Genomic DNA, 18,236 nt, shown 5'->3' with positions numbered 1-18,236 from the left:
TGATGGAGTCAACCGAAAATTTGGGGTAAGTCCTAATTCTGTTATCTAAGTGTTGGAAGTTAAAGCTTAGTATTTATTTCATAATGACTTGTACCAACACAGATGGACTTTCATGCAAAGGTTTACTGAAGTTTGTTTATATGACCATTGACATGTCCTTGATATAACAAACTGAAGTTTATATCTGTATCTCCGAGCATTATTTTATTGAATTCATCTGCAGTTCACCAAAACTTATTGTAGTGGATCCGGAGCTGAATTCCATTACATTTACTCTTTTGGTGTTATTGTGAGATTACATAAATTGTACAAAGAACAAACTGATTTCGTCTGTGGAACTTTTGATTCAGGAAAAAAATTGAGGTATCTAAAAAAAACTTTTTTTAAACAGAAAACCTGACCAAAGACCACATTTGAATGTTAAGCAAACATGGCTTTGATTGTTTAAACAAAGGTTTGCTGAAATTTGTTTATATAACAAACTGGACTTTATAAACTGTGGCCATCCCTAGGCACATTTTCTTGAATTTGGCTGCACTACAGTAAACATTCTTTTTGATGTTAATGTAGTGCAGTTGAATGAAATTCAAAAATTTGCTCTGATGTTATTCTGTGTGGTCTAGTATTTTGTGATTCAAATCTATCTCATGATTCTATCTATCTCATAGTTTTATAATCATAAGCCTTGGATAAGCCTATTACCAGATACATACATGTGCCGATCAATCCTGGTTTGGTGCAGGCACTCTTTTTAAGCAGCCATTTTGTTTAGTCCCTTGAGTGCCTTCTATCGACAGGTTTGACTGTATATTTTCCATGTACTGTTCAGGACAATCCAAGAACATGTAACTTACACATAACACATGTGTCTAACTATAGAGAGATAGAAAATCAAACATTTGGATTTTGTTGAGTGTTTTACACAGTATTGAATGTTAGTCAACTGATAACCAAGGGTGACTTTCCCCATGTTTTCTTTTTTGTAGATTGCCCGGATGGATATACATATGGGGACCCTTATTGCTACAAAGTAGTTATCGCCTCCGTCAACTTCTATGACGCCCAAGCCGCCTGCGCCCAGGACGGAGGAAGACTGGCGGATCCGAAAAGCTTAGACGAGCATGAGGATATCAAAGCGGTGTTATTGGCAGCGTCATCGCCAGTTTCAGCAATGATTGGCATCAATGACTTTGCAACAGAAAACACCGTACTATACATGGACGGCTCTCCCGTAGGGGCTTTCCAAATGTGGTCGGGAGTAAGTAACAGAGATGACAAAGACTGTATAGAAATGGATGGAGAGAGAGAATACAAATGGACACCGTATTTCTGTGACCCTGTTGCAGAAGCAAAGGATCTATTAGTATCATACGTTTGCCAAATAGGTAAGTAAACTGCCATGGAAAGAGTCATGTCAAAATCAGACAGGCACACAAGCCTTCACCCCATAAAACACTAATGCTTAGAACAAAGATATGGTTTTTATTCGTAACATATTGCCTCATCTGAAGTTAAGTTGACTCTTGATAAATATACGTGAATTGGTTTTGTAAGTAGCTGTTGAATTGCTACTCCTAGAGGAAAACAAAGACGACACTGATTTTAGTGACATTATTGGACAAATCAAGGAGTATTGATATAGAAACATAAATGTAGACCGCCAAGTAGTTGTCATTAATCAAATATGCTTTCTTTTCCCTCACAGACCCTGATACATGGCCAGTCGAAATAAGTATGTATAATTCAGTAAATTGATTTCTTGTTTAAAATCTATTTGACTATTAGATGGGATTGGTAAGGAACAATCATAATGATCATTGAAAGAAACATACATTCATAATCCTTTCAGGTATCATTATTACAAGCCAATAAATAAGTAATGTCTTTTTCTTTTCTTTTAAAGTCATGATGTATAATAACCCGATTGTTGTTAACAATTTTTGTCTGTGATCTCAAATCTATATTTGTCTATCTTCTTGTGTATATCTGTATGTATTCATGTACAAACACCTCTCTACAAACCAGTACCCTGGTAAACGAAAACAGAAATAGATACAAATTCAAAAAAACAAATGCCCTATTCTTCAGGTTGTCCCACTGGCTTTCGAGGCACAACAGACACAATGTGCTACAAGCTCCTCACTACAAGAATGTCGGCAATAGACGCACTGGCTGCTTGTAGGAGTGAGGCAGGATTGGCCACGGACCCCGCCAAGCCAAAGACTCAGCAACAACACGACATGCTGAAGACCATAGTCCGCGGCTATATATCGCCATGCATCGGCGTATCTGATACAATTGAAGAGGGAACCTGGGCATACGCTGACGAAACACCTTTAGGTTAGTCATGGTCATAGTCTTGGGCACTAATTTCTGTAAAATGTAACCGAGCAGAGTAGAGCTCTAGTGCTAAAACAAGAAGCTGGCGTATCGACATTTCGACTGCCTGATGACCACAGCCTTCCGCAGACAAAATGAGTGGCCTCAGCAATCGGTCAAAATCGGTGGAAAAAATGGTCGAAAATTGACAACGAATGACGACGAAGTTTATCGCAAGTTTTAGCTCTGTATCATGTTATCAACATGGGTTAATAGAATGGAGTTGTATCAGTACAGTACAGGCAAAGTCAAACAGCATATTTCCTCATAATAATATTTACGTATAATTATGTTTGTGAAACGTATGCATGGTAACATTTTACTTTGACTTTGAAACATGTTTCGAAATTTCTGTTTTAAAATCCAACATGATAGAGCCAATCCGATCATAATGTTAGTATATTCCTGTTTACAGTTTCTGTGTGTTTATGTGCTACGTGCATAATCATTATATATAACTAACGTTGTTATTACTTTCATTGCAGGTGCTTTTAGTCCGTGGGGGTCAGTTAGTAATACTGGAGCCCTTGATTGTGTTATCATGGATACAAACGAAGACTACCTGTGGAACCCAATAGCTTGTACAGAAGATAAATTTGTCGTCTGCGAAGCAGGTTGGTACTGTTCGTTGTGTTATGTTCGAACGATAATTATAACGTAACTATTGTCTAGATGGGCTAGCTCATTTGACATGTACCAATCCTCACCCATACGCCCATCAGTTGTCTTTCAGCTAGCTTTTTGGCTCATCACCAGTTGGCATGTTTCCTGGCCACAACAGGCAAATTCAGCCGTGTAGATCGATATTGATAGGTTGTAGTTTGTGGATACATTGTGGTTAGTAAATCAATTCTCAGCATACCTTGATTTTAAATAAGGGTCACCCCCCCCAAAAAAAAAATTGCCTAAACAGCAAGCCAGAGAAATCCTACACGACGAATAGTGAGAGCACAAGGAGGTAAATATGATGACATATTTTTTCTCTCTATCATGTTGTCTCACTTGTTTATCTCCTCAGACCCCGACGAATGTCTGACGTCGCCTTGCGATCCAAACGCGGATTGCACGAACACCATCGGATCTTTCACCTGCGAATGTCATAGTGACTACTACGGTGACGGTTTCACCTGCCAACGTATGTATATAGATATTCATTTTCATTGTGAGAATAATATATTTACATTAAAGCTCGGCTTGAGAGAATTTCGCCATAGCTGTAAACAATTGCCTTTACTTATAAAAAAAAACAATGTTGAAACGTTACAATGCAGAACTTCATTTTTCAATATATATATAAAGTTAGCACACCTCAAGTAATACGTTTCCTTCGAATGACTTCGAAACATCAAGGTAAGCAGATAGTTAATTCTAACTTGGTAGTTCTTTTAAACTATGGCAGAGTTACCAAACCTGTTTGTTATTATGAATAATTCTGATGCTTCAACACACGCCTCTTTCTTGTAGCATTTTGCAGTACAGGCTTCACAATGCACGGTGGGTACTGCTACGGGTTGTCGCCCACACCTGGCAAAGCCGTAGAAGCGCTGAATTACTGTACAAGCCAGGGCGGGAGGGCAGCCGAACCAAGAAGTCAAGAGGAGCACGACAACATCAAAGCTTTGCTGACCGGGTCCACCTGGATTGGAATAACTGACCTCAATAACCCAGGCACGTTTACCTACGCCAGTGACGACTCGGCCCTAGTTTTCACGTCATGGGCAGCGGCGCCAGGAAGTGGAAACTGTGTCATAATGGACAGCGGTCAAGATTACGACTGGGCGCAAGATTCATGCTTGGATACAAATCCAGTTGTTTGCCAGCAAGGTGAATATATATATTGAGTTCCACAAGAGACTACAAGCATATCTGACATACATTTCATGTCACATTCTTACTATTTACTGAAGCATATCGTTCGCATTGGTTGACTCCGTGTTATTATTATGATATTATTGTTTATCTATGCAACAATTGACAACATTCCATCTCTTACAATTCCTGTTGATTATTCTCACCCTATGACTGTCGTATTATTTTCCTGTAATTTGTGTAACTGACAATAGAAACAATACAAAGCGGATAGCATTTTTTATCTTAATCATTCGCTTTCTGTTAATCTTATCTTTCTCCTACGCCACAGACATTGATGAATGTCTGGATTTGCCTTGCGATGTTAACGCCGTCTGCACAAACACGTACGGGTCGTTCACCTGCCAATGTAATGCCGGTTTGAGTGGCGATGGCTTCACATGCCACGGTATGTTCAATATTCGGTTTCACAGAATAATTACACAGTAGGCACATGCCAAACGCCAGGAACTTTTACAGCTACTACGCCTTGCCCTTTCAGGCCCAGGCGCTCCAGTGAATAAATTTAAAAGAGGAAAATGGCCCCTGTACAGATCTAGAATACCAATTTTACATTTAGTTCTTTCAGGTCATCCATTTAGTATTTTGAGGTCATACAGTCAGTACTTTAAGGTCATACATTTAGTACTTAAATGCCATACGAGAAGGCGTTAGAATTCTATGATTGGAACTATAAGGATGTGACTCATTCACCGATTGGAAAAAAGTGGTTCTTAGGAGTGGTTTTCATAGTCATGTTTGTATATTGCCAAACTCTAATACCTCATTTTCTTATCCCATGTAGTGTGTAATTCTGGCTACTCTGTCTACGGTGGCTACTGCTACAGAATATCCCCGGGCCCCGGTAACGCTCTACAGGGGCTGAATTACTGCGCCGATCAAGATGCGATAGTAGCCGAACCAAAGAGCCAAGAAGAGCACGACTACATCAAATCATTTTTATCTGAAACCACCTGGATTGGAATGGCTGACCTTGACAATGACGGCACATATACGTACGTCAGTGACGATACGCCAGTAGGCTTTACCTCATTGGTCAATCCATGGTGGGGAAATGGCCTATGCGTGGTAATGGAGAGCACGGAATCTTATAACTGGCTCCTGACAGACTGCACGAACACACATCCAGTTGTCTGTCAACAAGGTAAGCCATACTGCCCACCATGTAACGTTATATTTTCTTTCTAACTGGCATTGGAACAACGTTTCTTCACTGTCCATGTTTTCTGTGGCTTTTTGCTTCAAACATATCTCAAATACGCACCGACATTCTTTTTGGTATCACTGATGTGCATTCAATTGTTTATCACCCTTCCGTAAACACATTGCCAACAGTCTGTATCAGTATGCATCTAACGTTACCTCAATATGACTTTCCCTTCTTGGTAACATTTTGTATTATTATCGATGTCTACTTATCTGAGAGAACAGAATCCGCTGACTGTTTTATTTTGTTGTTGATTTGAAGACCATGACGAGTGCCACGACTTTTTGGTGTCCCCGTGTGACATCAACGCCAACTGCACCAACACCTACGGATTCTATACCTGCCAGTGTCGGCCTGGTTTCCCCGGTGACGGCTTCTTTTGTGACGGTAAATGAAATATCTCAAATCAATAATCGACCTGTTGTATAAGCGTTGTCATTATTGCTTTTAGATATACAACGCGTACAACGACTGATATCAGTGTTTCTTGCTCACTGATAGAATTCAATCCAGGTACACATTTTAAGTCAGTTTTTGTCTTTGCTTCCCTGAGAAAACATCAGGCAGACTTGCAATTGAATATTTTATCCATGCAATGCCATACAAAAGGCAACAAACAACAAAAGTTAAAAACAAAAATCTACCATAACATTTTTCCTCTCATGACTTCCACCTTACTTTTATGACATTTCAAACCAAACTGACATTTTTACCCTAAATGAAAACTCTTCACATGGTCTAGTCCTCCAAACTTCTGCTCTTTTCTTATTCATACCCATTCATATCATATATGGTGACCAGCCTCTCCAACTCTGTTCTACTACAAATATGTAAGCCAAGATCACCCGTTACCATGGTGACAGACGTCTGATTCAGGTCATTGACTTTATTTGTTTGGAGAAGAAGAAGAAACTGAACAAAAACAATATGTTTTCCTTCTGCGAAGGTAAACATAATAAATAAAATGTATACTGTACTTAAATATTGCAAATAGCCATACAAATATGGTATCACCATACATACATGGTATTCTTCATGTCTGTCTTATCAGCTTTCACCTTTGTGTACCTGGCATTTCAACTGACGGACCTGGACTTTGCCACCGTTACGGCGACGCAGAGCAGCATTGACACCTTCAAACTAAACTTCACTAATGAGGTACTGAATCTACGTAATAACTCCGTACTATGTACCGGTCAGCTGTAGGGATAAGGAATCGGCATGCCGATATCAGGACTTTGAGTTTTGACTTAAAGCTGTGCAGAAATACAGCTTTTGCCAAAGTGGTAAATGCCTCTACACTCTGCTGCTCTTGTGAGACCAGCTTGTTGCACTTGTTGAATGAATCGCCAGCGATTATACATCGTGGAATAAGAAACATATACTTAACAGAACAAGTATGAAGTAGAGTGCATGTACCTTGTATAGAGGTGGAATGAATCTCTGACCACCTGTCCATTGTTGTTACAGCTCCTGCAGTTCTTCGTAGACAATTCTATCCCGGCAGACAGGATACAAAACATCACTGTCATCGACCTGCGGTAAGTAGAAAATACATTTTAGGGCCTAGGAAAACGTTGTTGCATGCACGACAGTGACAGAGTTGTAGACACCATGGTGATTAAGAAGAGGACACAATCATCATCAAACAAAAAATTCTTAGAGAGAACTCCTCATTCTGGTCAATATCAGTGATGGTACTGCATGGTGGAGCAAATAATTTGAAACGTTCTTTGCTGCACTTGTTACTCAGGGACGGAAGCGTGACTCCTGTTGTTGAGGTAGACGTACACAGGGACAACGAGGAGGATCTACTCGCCCTGATAGAAGGCTTGGAAGGAGACACAGTTGGCAGTAACTATGTAAACCAGACCGCTACTGGGGAGAAAGGTAGGGATTTAACAAAAGCAAATAGAATATCCTTTAGCGTGGATTATAAGTCAACATGTAGTTGCTATGTTCAATGAGGATTGTCTTCTATGTAAGATGTGTCTACTGTCCGTTACATTCCCATGATTTTATTTCAACATGTTTACAAACGTTACTAGGAAAGTTATAACTAGCAATTGTTATTTCACATACAAAAAGGTACTTATATATATATATATATATATATATATATATATATATATATATATATATATATATATATATATATGCCAGTTTAGAATGAACGTTTCCTACGCAATCAAATCGACAAAATGATGTTCTCTTTGTCGCAGCACTCTTGGTGTTAGTAGGCTGCAATGACACAGTCACGGTGCACGACTGCCACGAGGATGCTACCTGTATACTGACTTGGGACGATGGATACTACTGTGTTTGCAACAGTGGCTTCACAGGGAATGGGACTTCTTGTGAAGGTGCGTAACTATCGCAAATGTTATCTTAGAACGTTATTATTGTCTGTCCATATCTTACGCCCTCATTGAGTATGGTACATTCTCATTACAACTGTTCCCAATGTCTGTGACGTAAGAAGGGGCAAAGACGTTACTTCTGCAACCTAAATGATTTAGAAGAAATTATTGATATTACGTGATTGACAGTAGCATAGAGCTGCCCCATTATATTTTGCCTATAAATCCACTCAGCGTAATTCTGTGTTATTCTGTATTTGAGGGTGGTTTTGTTCTCTATTAATTCGGGATATAGAGTACATATCATCTATTGTTTGTTTCATCAATTTGTATGAAACTTATAAAGGATATAGTTGATTCATATGAGATATTATTCTTTCACAGATATAAATGAATGCGCTATTGGAAGCTACAATTGCTCAAGCGGAACAAGATGCAGCAATACTCAAGGCTCGTATGATTGTAACCCAGGTATGTGTTAAGTCAAGCAGTTCCATTCTATCACACATGCATTCATACCCATTGCCTAAATCTGGAACTGGCTGTCACCAAATACAGTAAGGCATTATCATTAGATAGCTTTAAACATGATTTACAGAGTTAGATGTTCAACGATTAGGTGTAACAAGTTGTTTGGTGCAATGTAGCCAGCTGCCGCCGCGTGCATACGAAGCTGTTGTGTTACGCCGAAGGGCGGTAATACCGGCATGCAGATACAGAATTATTTGCAAATTTTACATCTAAACGTTGTACTTTAATTGCTCAATGAAGACCCTTCCTGAAATCTTTAAATGAGTATTGATTATTAAGACAATTCGGGAATAAAAAAACTGCTTTTATCATTTATTAACTAGCAGGAGTGTGTTAGCATGACTTATTCACTTCTTAGATCTTATCAAATTATTCTTGTTAGACTTGATCATGACTTATTAATTTAGACTTGATTATTCACTAATTAGACTTAAGTATGCACTTTTGAGTTGACGTCTGTCCCAACTATGTTATGTACCACATTAACGTTGTATTTATGTAAGTTCTTAATAACATTTAAGTTCTTTCTTTGATTTCTCCTGTATGACATTTGGATTTATGTTAATGTGACTTCTGGTGTCTTATAGTATAAGCCCATATGGACTGGTCGACAAAAACAGTCGCAAGACACGATAATGTAATTTCATTAATTCACATTCATTTACAGTATAGTGATTATGTTACCGTCTGTTCTGTTAGGGTGCCCTAGTGGATACTACACCGGCGGAGAGGGGACACAGTGTTACAAGGTTCACGACGAGGCTCGTTCGGCGACCATGGCAGCGCTTGTGTGTGAATCTGACGGGGCGACATTAGTAATGCCCAAGTCTCAAACAGAACACGACTACTTAGTTAGCCTGGCTGCAGCGTTAGGCTTCGGGCAATTTTGGATTGGAATATCAGGTAGGTTCTAGGCTTCATGCGGCTGAGCTATATACTAAGCTATTCATGACTTCTACCACAGGTCAATCCTATCATGGGTGAGCAGAAATTGTTGATTCTAATGGAATGTAGGTTAAGATTTGTATGGAAAAGCAATGACCTGGTAAAACTTCCATTTCGATTCAATTACGTACTGAGTTATATGACAGGCCAGCAATTAAGAAATGGATTGCCGGTACATGCAAAGTATGACAGTTTTAGCAAAGACTTATTGCCTATATTGATTGATTGGTTGTATTGAGCGCATTTTATCTATACCTGTATACATATTTCATCATTCCACTTCCAGATAATGGGCTATTTGGAACCGTTGAAGGGACGTACATCTACATCAATGGTGATCCACTCGGAAGTTTTGAAAAATGGTCTGCCAACAACACCAACACAGGGGCAGACGACTGTGTGTACTACCTGGCTAATGGGGGTGATATGGAATGGAACACAGGCAACTGCCTAGACGATAATGAAAGACGAGTTTACATTTGTGAACTCCGTGAGTAATCCATTTTCAAAACAAAGAATTTCTGGAAATTGTATTTCGGTATTCACAGCTTGACAAGAGTAGCTCGATTTATCGAATCTTGATCGATGATGTGCATGCAGGTTTGATTTAGGATTTGAAAGCTATAGATATATCGTCAATAAAGCATGATAATAACAGTGAAGTTAATAAACCCATTATACTTGCCTGTCCTACAGCCATCAATACCTGTCGAGACAACCCATGGTATGAATACGAGGAGCAGTATTACAAGGTGTTCAGTACCGTTTCTGTAACGTATGATTTGGCGGAGCAATACTGCCAGAATCTGGACGCAACCCTTGCGATGCCTTTTGATTTGGGCATTCAAGGGATCTTGGAACAGATGATTACGGAGGATACTTGGATTGCATTAGGTATGCAACACATAGCAATACATGGCATAGCACAAGCATATACTATACGGAGCTAGTAAGGCATCGTAAATATAAAGTGCTTTCTTGTTTGATGTAGATAACAACAAATGGGACAATCTAACCCTCTTGTCTTTTTAATATTATATTACATTGCGAAGACATTCAGTGCCAATTATTTTAAACTTATCGTTTGGTGTTTTTTGTTCTGTTATCAACTTTACTTAAGGTTTACCTAATTATTCTCAGATAATTAATCATCAGCGTGCTTTAGATACTGGATTACGCTGATGCGGTCTGACCTGTGTTTTTTTTTCTTTATATTCTCTGCAGACGATCGGACAACTGAGGGCACCTTTGTTTGGGGTGATGGCTCTACGCTGGATGCAACTGGTTATACAAATTGGAAAGCAGACATCAGCACCCTTAACGACGACACTAATGATTGCGTGATGATTGAGCCGTCAAACTCTTTCCAATGGTCTCCAACATCTTGCAACGATATAAGCGTCAGAGGTAGCTTTGTATGTCAAGCAGGTAAGCAGATAGAACCTATATGATTTTTGAACGTTACCTACACTGGGGAGCTACTCGAGATGTACTGTCTCCTCATTAACCCGATAAAGATCTTGTCTTGGAGTTAGGCCTCTTGCCACGTGACTTGATGCTGAATATCACATGACAAGAGACTGTCATGTAGCAAGTTGAAGGTGGCTGATTTTGTGTGGTGTATCTCATTGACGTCCTCTCTTACACCATAATTTCTAAGTAGCCGTGCACGTGCTTGCTACAATTTTTTTGTGTATGAATAATATCGGCAGAAACACCTAACATATTTTTTTCTTTTTTTTTATGTTGCGACTTATGTTAACATGTCTTATTGTAGTGCATCTTTTGTCTCCAATTTCCTATATACGTTTGTTATGTGTCTGTTATATGTTGACCTGTACCTAGCCCGTCGTGGCATGAATGTACAATAAAGGTATTTTATTTCTTATGTACGTCCTCATTTTGACCTCATATAAGTATAATGATTATGTTTTATTCCGAAGCTTGCCCGACGGAATGGATACGTCATAATGGACACAACATCTGTTACTTCTTTGAGAAACAAGACGCGACTTTCAATGACGCTATTGAGAAGTGTGAGTGTTCTGGGGGAAGGTTGTTTCAGCCGGAAACTGAAGCCGCTCACCACTATGTCAAGAATTACATGATGACAGAAAGTTTGGAATCCTCCTGGGTCCACCTTTCTGACCGAGTAAGTAGAATGCACACACAAATTACAGGTTAAATTGTCTTCAATATTGAAGATCATTTTGATAACAGATTGCTAGTTGTTGCAATTGTATCATCACCGTATTTCCACACTTGGTTAAGTGACGATTCTGAAACTTTTTCTTTCATAAAAAGACAGTCCCATATCCAGTGGCATTAATTCTCTAAATGCTTTGATTTCATAGGAAACGGAGGGAATATTTGTGTGGGGTGACGGTGATAGTTTGGAAGTTCACGATGAAGACTGGTTGAATGGCCACCCAAATGCGACAAACACAGAAGATAAGGACTGCGCCATCCTAGCACAGGCTGCGAGTTATAAACTAAAAGTTGAGGACTGTAAGAAGAAGAAGCACTACGCCTGCATGCTAGGTAGGATAGTTTTTTTTTATAATTTTACTTTCAATCAACTAGTTCAACATTTGTTTCATTCACACTGTCTGTACTATGGACTCACAAGCGATGTCTTTATTTGCTGATATAGAACTGCCAAAAGCAGGAGTTCCAATTTCTACAACATTAACAATTTCCAAACTAAGTCTATATAGATAGGATGCTTTCTTTATCTTTTGCTCCAATCACAGAACTACACATTTTAGTTCGAATTCTGTGCACTATTGAAAGATCAGAAAATAAAAACTTTCATTTTAAAGCGAGCACTTGGTTAGTTTTATAAATTTTATCAATTTCTTAATCCTCATAAGGTGAGTACCACGAGTTAACCACTGTAGCAACGACGAAAGTCACCACCATACCGACAACAGCGAAACCAACAACACAGCGGTCCACTGTATCAACAACGCAAGTCACCACCATACCAACAACGGCGAAACCAACAACACAGCACTCCACTGTATCAACGACGCAAGTCACCACCATCCCGACAACAGCGAAACTAACAACACAACACTCCACTGTATCAACGACGAAAGTTACCACCATACCGACAACAGCGAAACCAACAACAAAATACTCCACAGCATCAACGACGCAAGTCACCACTTTCCCGACAACAGGGAAACCAACAACACAGGACTCCACTGTGTCAACGACGAAAGTTACCACCATCCCGACAACAGCGAAACCAACAACACAATACTCCACAGCATCAACGACGCAAGTCACCACCGTCCCGACAACAAGGCCTACAACACAAGACACCACTGTATCAACGACAAAAGTTACCACCATACCAACAACAGAGAATCCTACAACACAGCACTCCACTGCATCAACGACACAAGTCACCACCATCCAGACAACAAAGCCAACAACACAAGACACCACTGTGTCAACGACGAAAGTTACCACCATCCCGACAACAGGGAATCCTACAACACAGCACTCCACTGCATCAACGACACAAGTCACCACCATCCCGACAACAAAGCCAACAACACAAGACACCACTGTATCAACGACGAAAGTTACCACAATACCGACAACAGGGAATCCTACAACACAGCACTCCACTGCATCAACGACACAAGTCACCACCATCCAGACAACAAAGCCAACAACACAAGACACCACTGTGTCAACGACGAAAGTCACCACCATACCAACAACAGGGAATCCTACAACGAAAGTCACAACGATGTCAACAACAATACAACCAACGACGAAAGTCACAACAGGTATACCCAAATGTCAACCACCTTGTTATTTTCTTTGCTATTATTTTGCTTTATGTTGTAGCAACAGCTACAGACATTTCAACGGAAACGACAAACGACAACGACAGCAACATGTAAAAATACATGCTACCCCCTCCGTTAAACTCATTTTGCCTCGCGCCGTTCTCCTTCACCCCTATACTAAAGTCTTGTTTACCCTACCATTCCTCTTCGTCGCGCGGCGAATCTGATAGGCAAAAATAATCCAAATTCAACAAACTCATCTATAATCAAGATGTGATCTCGGCCAAGTATTTTGTCATTAATAACTAAATATGTAATCTCAGATAAAACCACAGGGCTAACAACAGAGAAGACAACTAAGCAAACAACAGTAGTCCCAACGACACAAATCTCGACGGAACGAACTACCGCACAAACTACCGAAAAGACAACTTTACCAACTACAATTGTAACAACACAAAAAACAACCCAACAAACTACCCAAAAATCTACGGTACCTACTACAATACAGCCTACAACCTTGGTCACTACAGGTAAATTACTTTGATTACAATGATAGAATAACGAAATTTATTCATATTTAACATATGGAAACATTTGATTCACAATGCATTATAGCTGATTAAAGATTTCTTTGCATACAGGACTACTACTCTAAACAACATGATGTAAACAGCAACAATTATCTACTTTATCCAGAAACAAAATACCAATTCAAATGTATCTAAACAAAATGTCCGTTGAAGGTATCTAACCATCGTTTGTGTCTTTGCCCCAGCTGCAAATCCGATTGACAAAAAAAATCTAAATTGAACAAACTTATCTGTAATCAATATGTCCTCTCAACCAAATATTAAGTCATAATAACTATATATATATGTGTGTGTGTAATCTAAGGAAAAACCACATCATTTACAACAGAGAAGACAACAAAGCAAACAACAGACGTCCCAACGACACAAATAACGACGAAACGAACTACTGCACAAACAACAGAAAAGACAACTTTACCAACTACCATAGTCACCACACAAAAATCAACGCAACAAACTACCTATAAATCTACGGTACCTACTACAATACAGCCTACAACCTTGGTCACTACAGGTAAATTACTTTGACACCGATAATAAAATAATGAATTTGATTCCTCTTTACCATATAGAAACATTTAATTCACAATTACAGCTGGTTGCAGATTTCTTCGCACACAGGACTTACACTTCAAACAACATGATGTTAACAGCAGTAATAATCTACTTTATCTGTCAACTAAATGCCCATTCAAATGCATCTATGTCGTTTAAAGGTATCTAGTCATCGTTTGTAGTGGTCCCTGCTGCAGATCTGATTGAAAAAAATCATCTAAATTGAACGAACTCATCTATAATTATGTCGTCCACTCAACCAAGTATTTAGTCATTGATAACTATATGTATGTAATCACGAATAAAACCACAGGACTAACAACAGAGAAGACAACTCATCAAACAACAGTAGTCCCAACGACACAAATCTCGACGGAACGAACTACTGCACAAACCACTGAAAAGACAACTTTACCAACTACCATTGTCACCACACAAAAATCAACACAACAAACTACCTATAAATCTACGGTACCTACTACAATACAGCCTACAACCTTGGTCACTACAGGTAAATTATTTTGATATCGATGACATATTACCATGATTGCATTCTCTTTAACATGGAAACATTTGATTTAGAAGAACTCTTTGAAAGATTTCATCTCAAGCAAAACTATTCATTTCAACAACATGGTGTAAACCACAGCAAACATGTACGTTTTCTGTAAACTAAATGTCCTTTGAAGAATCTGGTAAACGTTTCTTTTTACCGCTGCTGCATATCTGCTTGACAAAAATCGTCTAATTGAACGAGCTCACCTACAATCAAGACGTCCTCTAAACCGAGTTTTGAGGTCATAAATAACCATACATATATATAATCTCAGACAAGACCACAAGGCTTACAACAGAGAAGACAACAAAGCAAACAACAGTAGTCCCAACGACACAAATCTCGACAGAACGAACTACTGCACAAACCACCGAAAAGACAACTTTACCAACTACCATAGTCACCACCCAACAATCAACACAGCAAACTACCCGAAAGTCTACGGTACCTACTACAATACAGCCTACAACCTTGGTCACGACAGGTAAACTAGCTACTTTGATACCGGTACAATAGAATAAAGAGATTAAGTCCTCATTAACATATATAAACATTTGCTTCAAAATTACCACTGTTGCAGATTTCTTCTCGAGTAAACTAATACTTTAAACAACATAGTGTTAACGACAGCATATAACCAACATACCAGTTAGAATTTGTTCCTTAAAAATATCTAAACAAAATATATTTACAAAATTTAATGTAGTTTGCCATCGTTCCTCTTCGTGCCTGCTCTGCGAATCTGATTTGATTAAAAAAACGTCATCTTGATTGATTAAACAAAATCATCTTTGATCAAGGTGTCATATCTACTAAAGATTTATTAAACATAAACGAGACATATAATCTTATATAAAACCACAGGACTAACAACAGAGAAGACAACTCATCAAACAACAGTAGTCCCAACGACACAAATCTCGACGGAACGAACTACCGCACAAACCACAGAAAAGACAACTTTACCAACTACTATTGTCACCACACAAAAATCAACCCAACAAACTACCCATAAGTCTACGCTACTGTCATCAGTACAGCCTACAACCTTGGTCACCACAGGTAAACTACTTTGACACCGATAATTGAAAAACGAAATAAATTCCACTTAAACACATAAACGTCTGAGTCAAAATTACCTCTGTTGCGAATTTCTTCTTAAGTAAACTAACACTTTAAATAACAATGTAAACGACAGTAATTACCTACATTACCCGTTAAGAAAATGTTCCTTTAAAAGTATCTAAACAAAATGTCAATTGAAATGTATATTGCCGTCGTTCCTCTTCGCCTCCGCTGGGAATCTGAACGAAAAAAGCCATCTAGATTAAACGAAATCATATTTAATCAATGTGTCATCTTAATAATTATTTAACCAAGGATTTAGTCATTGATAACGAAATTTATAATCTCAGATAAAACCACAGGACTAACAACAGACAAGACAACAAAGCAAACAACAGTAGTCCCAACGACACAAATCTCTACGGAACGAACTACTGCACAAACCACCGAAAAGACAACTTTACCAACTACCATTGTCACCACACAAAAATCAACCCAACAAACTACCCATAAGTCTACGCTACTGTCATCAGTACAGCCTACAACATTGGTCACCACAGGTAAACTACTTTGATACCGACAACAAAATAACGAAATTGATTACTCTTTAACATGCAAATATTTGATTCAAACTAAAAACTGTTGCAGATTTCTTCTCAAGTTAACTAATACTTAATACAACATGGTGTAAACGACAACTAACTACCTCATCTTCTTCAAACATTTGATTCAAACTAACCAGTGTTGTGGACTTCTTCTCAAGTTAACTTGAAACAACATGGTGCAAACGACAGCAACTAACTACCTCATATTTAAACATTTGATTCAAATTACCTAATACCTTAAACAGCAGGGTGTAAAGGACAGGAACTTACTACCTCATCTTTAAACAAAATGCCCTTTTCAAGGTACCCAGTTATGGATAATTATACATAATCTCAGATAAATGATAAGGATTAAATCATTGATAACGAAATATAAAAATCTCAGATAAAACCACAGGAATAACAACAGAGAAGACAACAAAGCAAACAACAGTAGTCCCAACGACACAAATCTCTACGGAACGAACTACCGCACAAACCACCGAAAAGACAACTTTACCAACTACCATTGTCACCACAAAAAAATCAACCCAACAAACTACCCATAAGTCTACGCTACTGTCATCAGTACAGCCTACAACCTTGGTCACCACAGGTAAACTACTTTGATACCGACAACAAAATAACGAAATTGATTACTCTTTAACATGCAAATACTTGATTCAAACTAAAAACTGTTGCAGATTTCTTCTCAAGTTCTCAAGTTAACTAATACTTAAAACAACATGGTGTAAACGACAACTAACTACCTCATCTTCTTCAAACATTTGATTCAAACTAACCAGTGTTGTGGACTTCTTTTCAAGTTAACTTGACCCAACATGCTGCAAACGACAGCAACTAACTACCTCATATTTAAACATTTGATTCAAATTACCTAATACCTTAAACAACAGGGTGTAAAGGACAGAAACTAACTACCTCATCTTTAAACAAAATGCCCTTTTCAATGTACCCAGTTATGGATAATTATACATAATCTCAGATAAATGATAAGGATGAAATCATTGATAACAAAATATAAAAATCTCAGATAAAACCACAGGAATAACAACAGAGAAGACAACAAAGCAAACAACAGTAGTCCCAACGACACAAATCTCTACGGAACGAACTACTGCACAAACAACCAAAAAGACAACTTTACCAACTACCATTGTCACCACACAAAAATCAACCCAACAAACTACCCATAAGTCTACGCTATTGTCATCAGTACAGCCTACAACCTTGGTCACCACAGGTAAACTACTTTGATACCGACAATAGAATAACGAAATTGATTCCTCTTTAATATGCAAATATTTGATTCAAACTAAAAACTGTTGCAGATTTCTTCTCAAGTTCTCAAGTTAACTAATACTTAAAACAACATGGTGTAAACGACAACTAACTACATCATCTTCTTCAAACATTTGATTCAAACTAACCAGTGTTGTGGACTTCTTCTCAAGTTAACTTGAAACAACATGGTGCAAATGACAGCAACTAACTACCTTATCTTTAAACATTTGATTCAAATTACCTAATACCTTAAACAGCAGGGAGTAAAGGGCAGAAACTAACTACCTCATCTTTAAACAAAATGCCCTTTTCAAGGGCATTCAGTTATGGATAATTATACATAATCTCATATAAATAATAAGGATTAAATCATTGATAACGGAATATAAAAATCTCAGATAAAACCACAGGAAAAACAACAGAGAAGACAACAAAGCAAACAACAGTAGTCCCAACTACACAAATACTCGACGAAACG

At 38.4% G+C, this 18,236-nt stretch overlaps 2 protein-coding genes and 2 long non-coding RNA genes across 4 annotated transcripts in view; all 4 read left to right on the top strand.

The window, feature by feature from the left end:
* Positions 1 to 1,288: 1,288 nt before the first annotated feature.
* On the top strand, positions 1,289 to 2,324 carry LOC109461785. The gene is made up of 3 exons (XR_002139709.1): positions 1,289 to 1,385; positions 1,706 to 1,732; positions 2,089 to 2,324. It is a non-coding gene; the product is annotated as an uncharacterized LOC109461785 (long non-coding RNA).
* Positions 2,325 to 2,879: 555 nt separating this feature from the next.
* LOC109461754 (aggrecan core protein-like) lies at positions 2,880 to 4,220 on the top strand. The gene is made up of 3 exons (XM_019758145.1): positions 2,880 to 2,993; positions 3,398 to 3,514; positions 3,844 to 4,220. Exons 1-3 carry the CDS (start codon positions 2,921 to 2,923, stop codon positions 4,218 to 4,220), a joined length of 567 nt encoding a protein of 188 aa, XP_019613704.1. The 5' UTR covers positions 2,880 to 2,920.
* Positions 4,221 to 4,527: 307 nt separating this feature from the next.
* LOC109461784 lies at positions 4,528 to 6,597 on the top strand. Its single transcript, XR_002139708.1, has 4 exons — positions 4,528 to 4,636; positions 5,033 to 5,392; positions 5,717 to 5,842; positions 6,507 to 6,597. It is a non-coding gene; the product is annotated as an uncharacterized LOC109461784 (long non-coding RNA).
* Positions 6,598 to 6,745: 148 nt separating this feature from the next.
* The window catches only part of LOC109461753, a 45,467-nt gene continuing 33,976 nt past the window's right edge, over positions 6,746 to 18,236 (top strand). Inside the window, exons 1-12 of the mRNA XM_019758144.1 lie at positions 6,746 to 6,769; positions 6,926 to 6,996; positions 7,209 to 7,345; positions 7,678 to 7,818; positions 8,200 to 8,286; positions 9,046 to 9,249; positions 9,578 to 9,781; positions 9,988 to 10,185; positions 10,516 to 10,719; positions 11,235 to 11,443; positions 11,646 to 11,832; positions 12,165 to 13,097. Of these exons, the coding sequence (XP_019613703.1) occupies positions 6,746 to 6,769; positions 6,926 to 6,996; positions 7,209 to 7,345; positions 7,678 to 7,818; positions 8,200 to 8,286; positions 9,046 to 9,249; positions 9,578 to 9,781; positions 9,988 to 10,185; positions 10,516 to 10,719; positions 11,235 to 11,443; positions 11,646 to 11,832; positions 12,165 to 13,097 (2,599 nt within the window). The remainder of the gene's footprint in view (positions 6,770 to 6,925; positions 6,997 to 7,208; positions 7,346 to 7,677; positions 7,819 to 8,199; positions 8,287 to 9,045; positions 9,250 to 9,577; positions 9,782 to 9,987; positions 10,186 to 10,515; positions 10,720 to 11,234; positions 11,444 to 11,645; positions 11,833 to 12,164; positions 13,098 to 18,236) is intronic.

Source organism: Branchiostoma belcheri, unplaced genomic scaffold, assembly GCF_001625305.1.
Source record: "Branchiostoma belcheri isolate BF01 breed outbred unplaced genomic scaffold, Haploidv18h27 scaffold96, whole genome shotgun sequence".
Lineage (NCBI taxonomy): Eukaryota > Metazoa > Chordata > Leptocardii > Amphioxiformes > Branchiostomatidae > Branchiostoma > Branchiostoma belcheri.
Note: the sequence above shows the minus strand (reverse complement) of the source record. Positions and strands in the feature narration are given on the sequence as shown.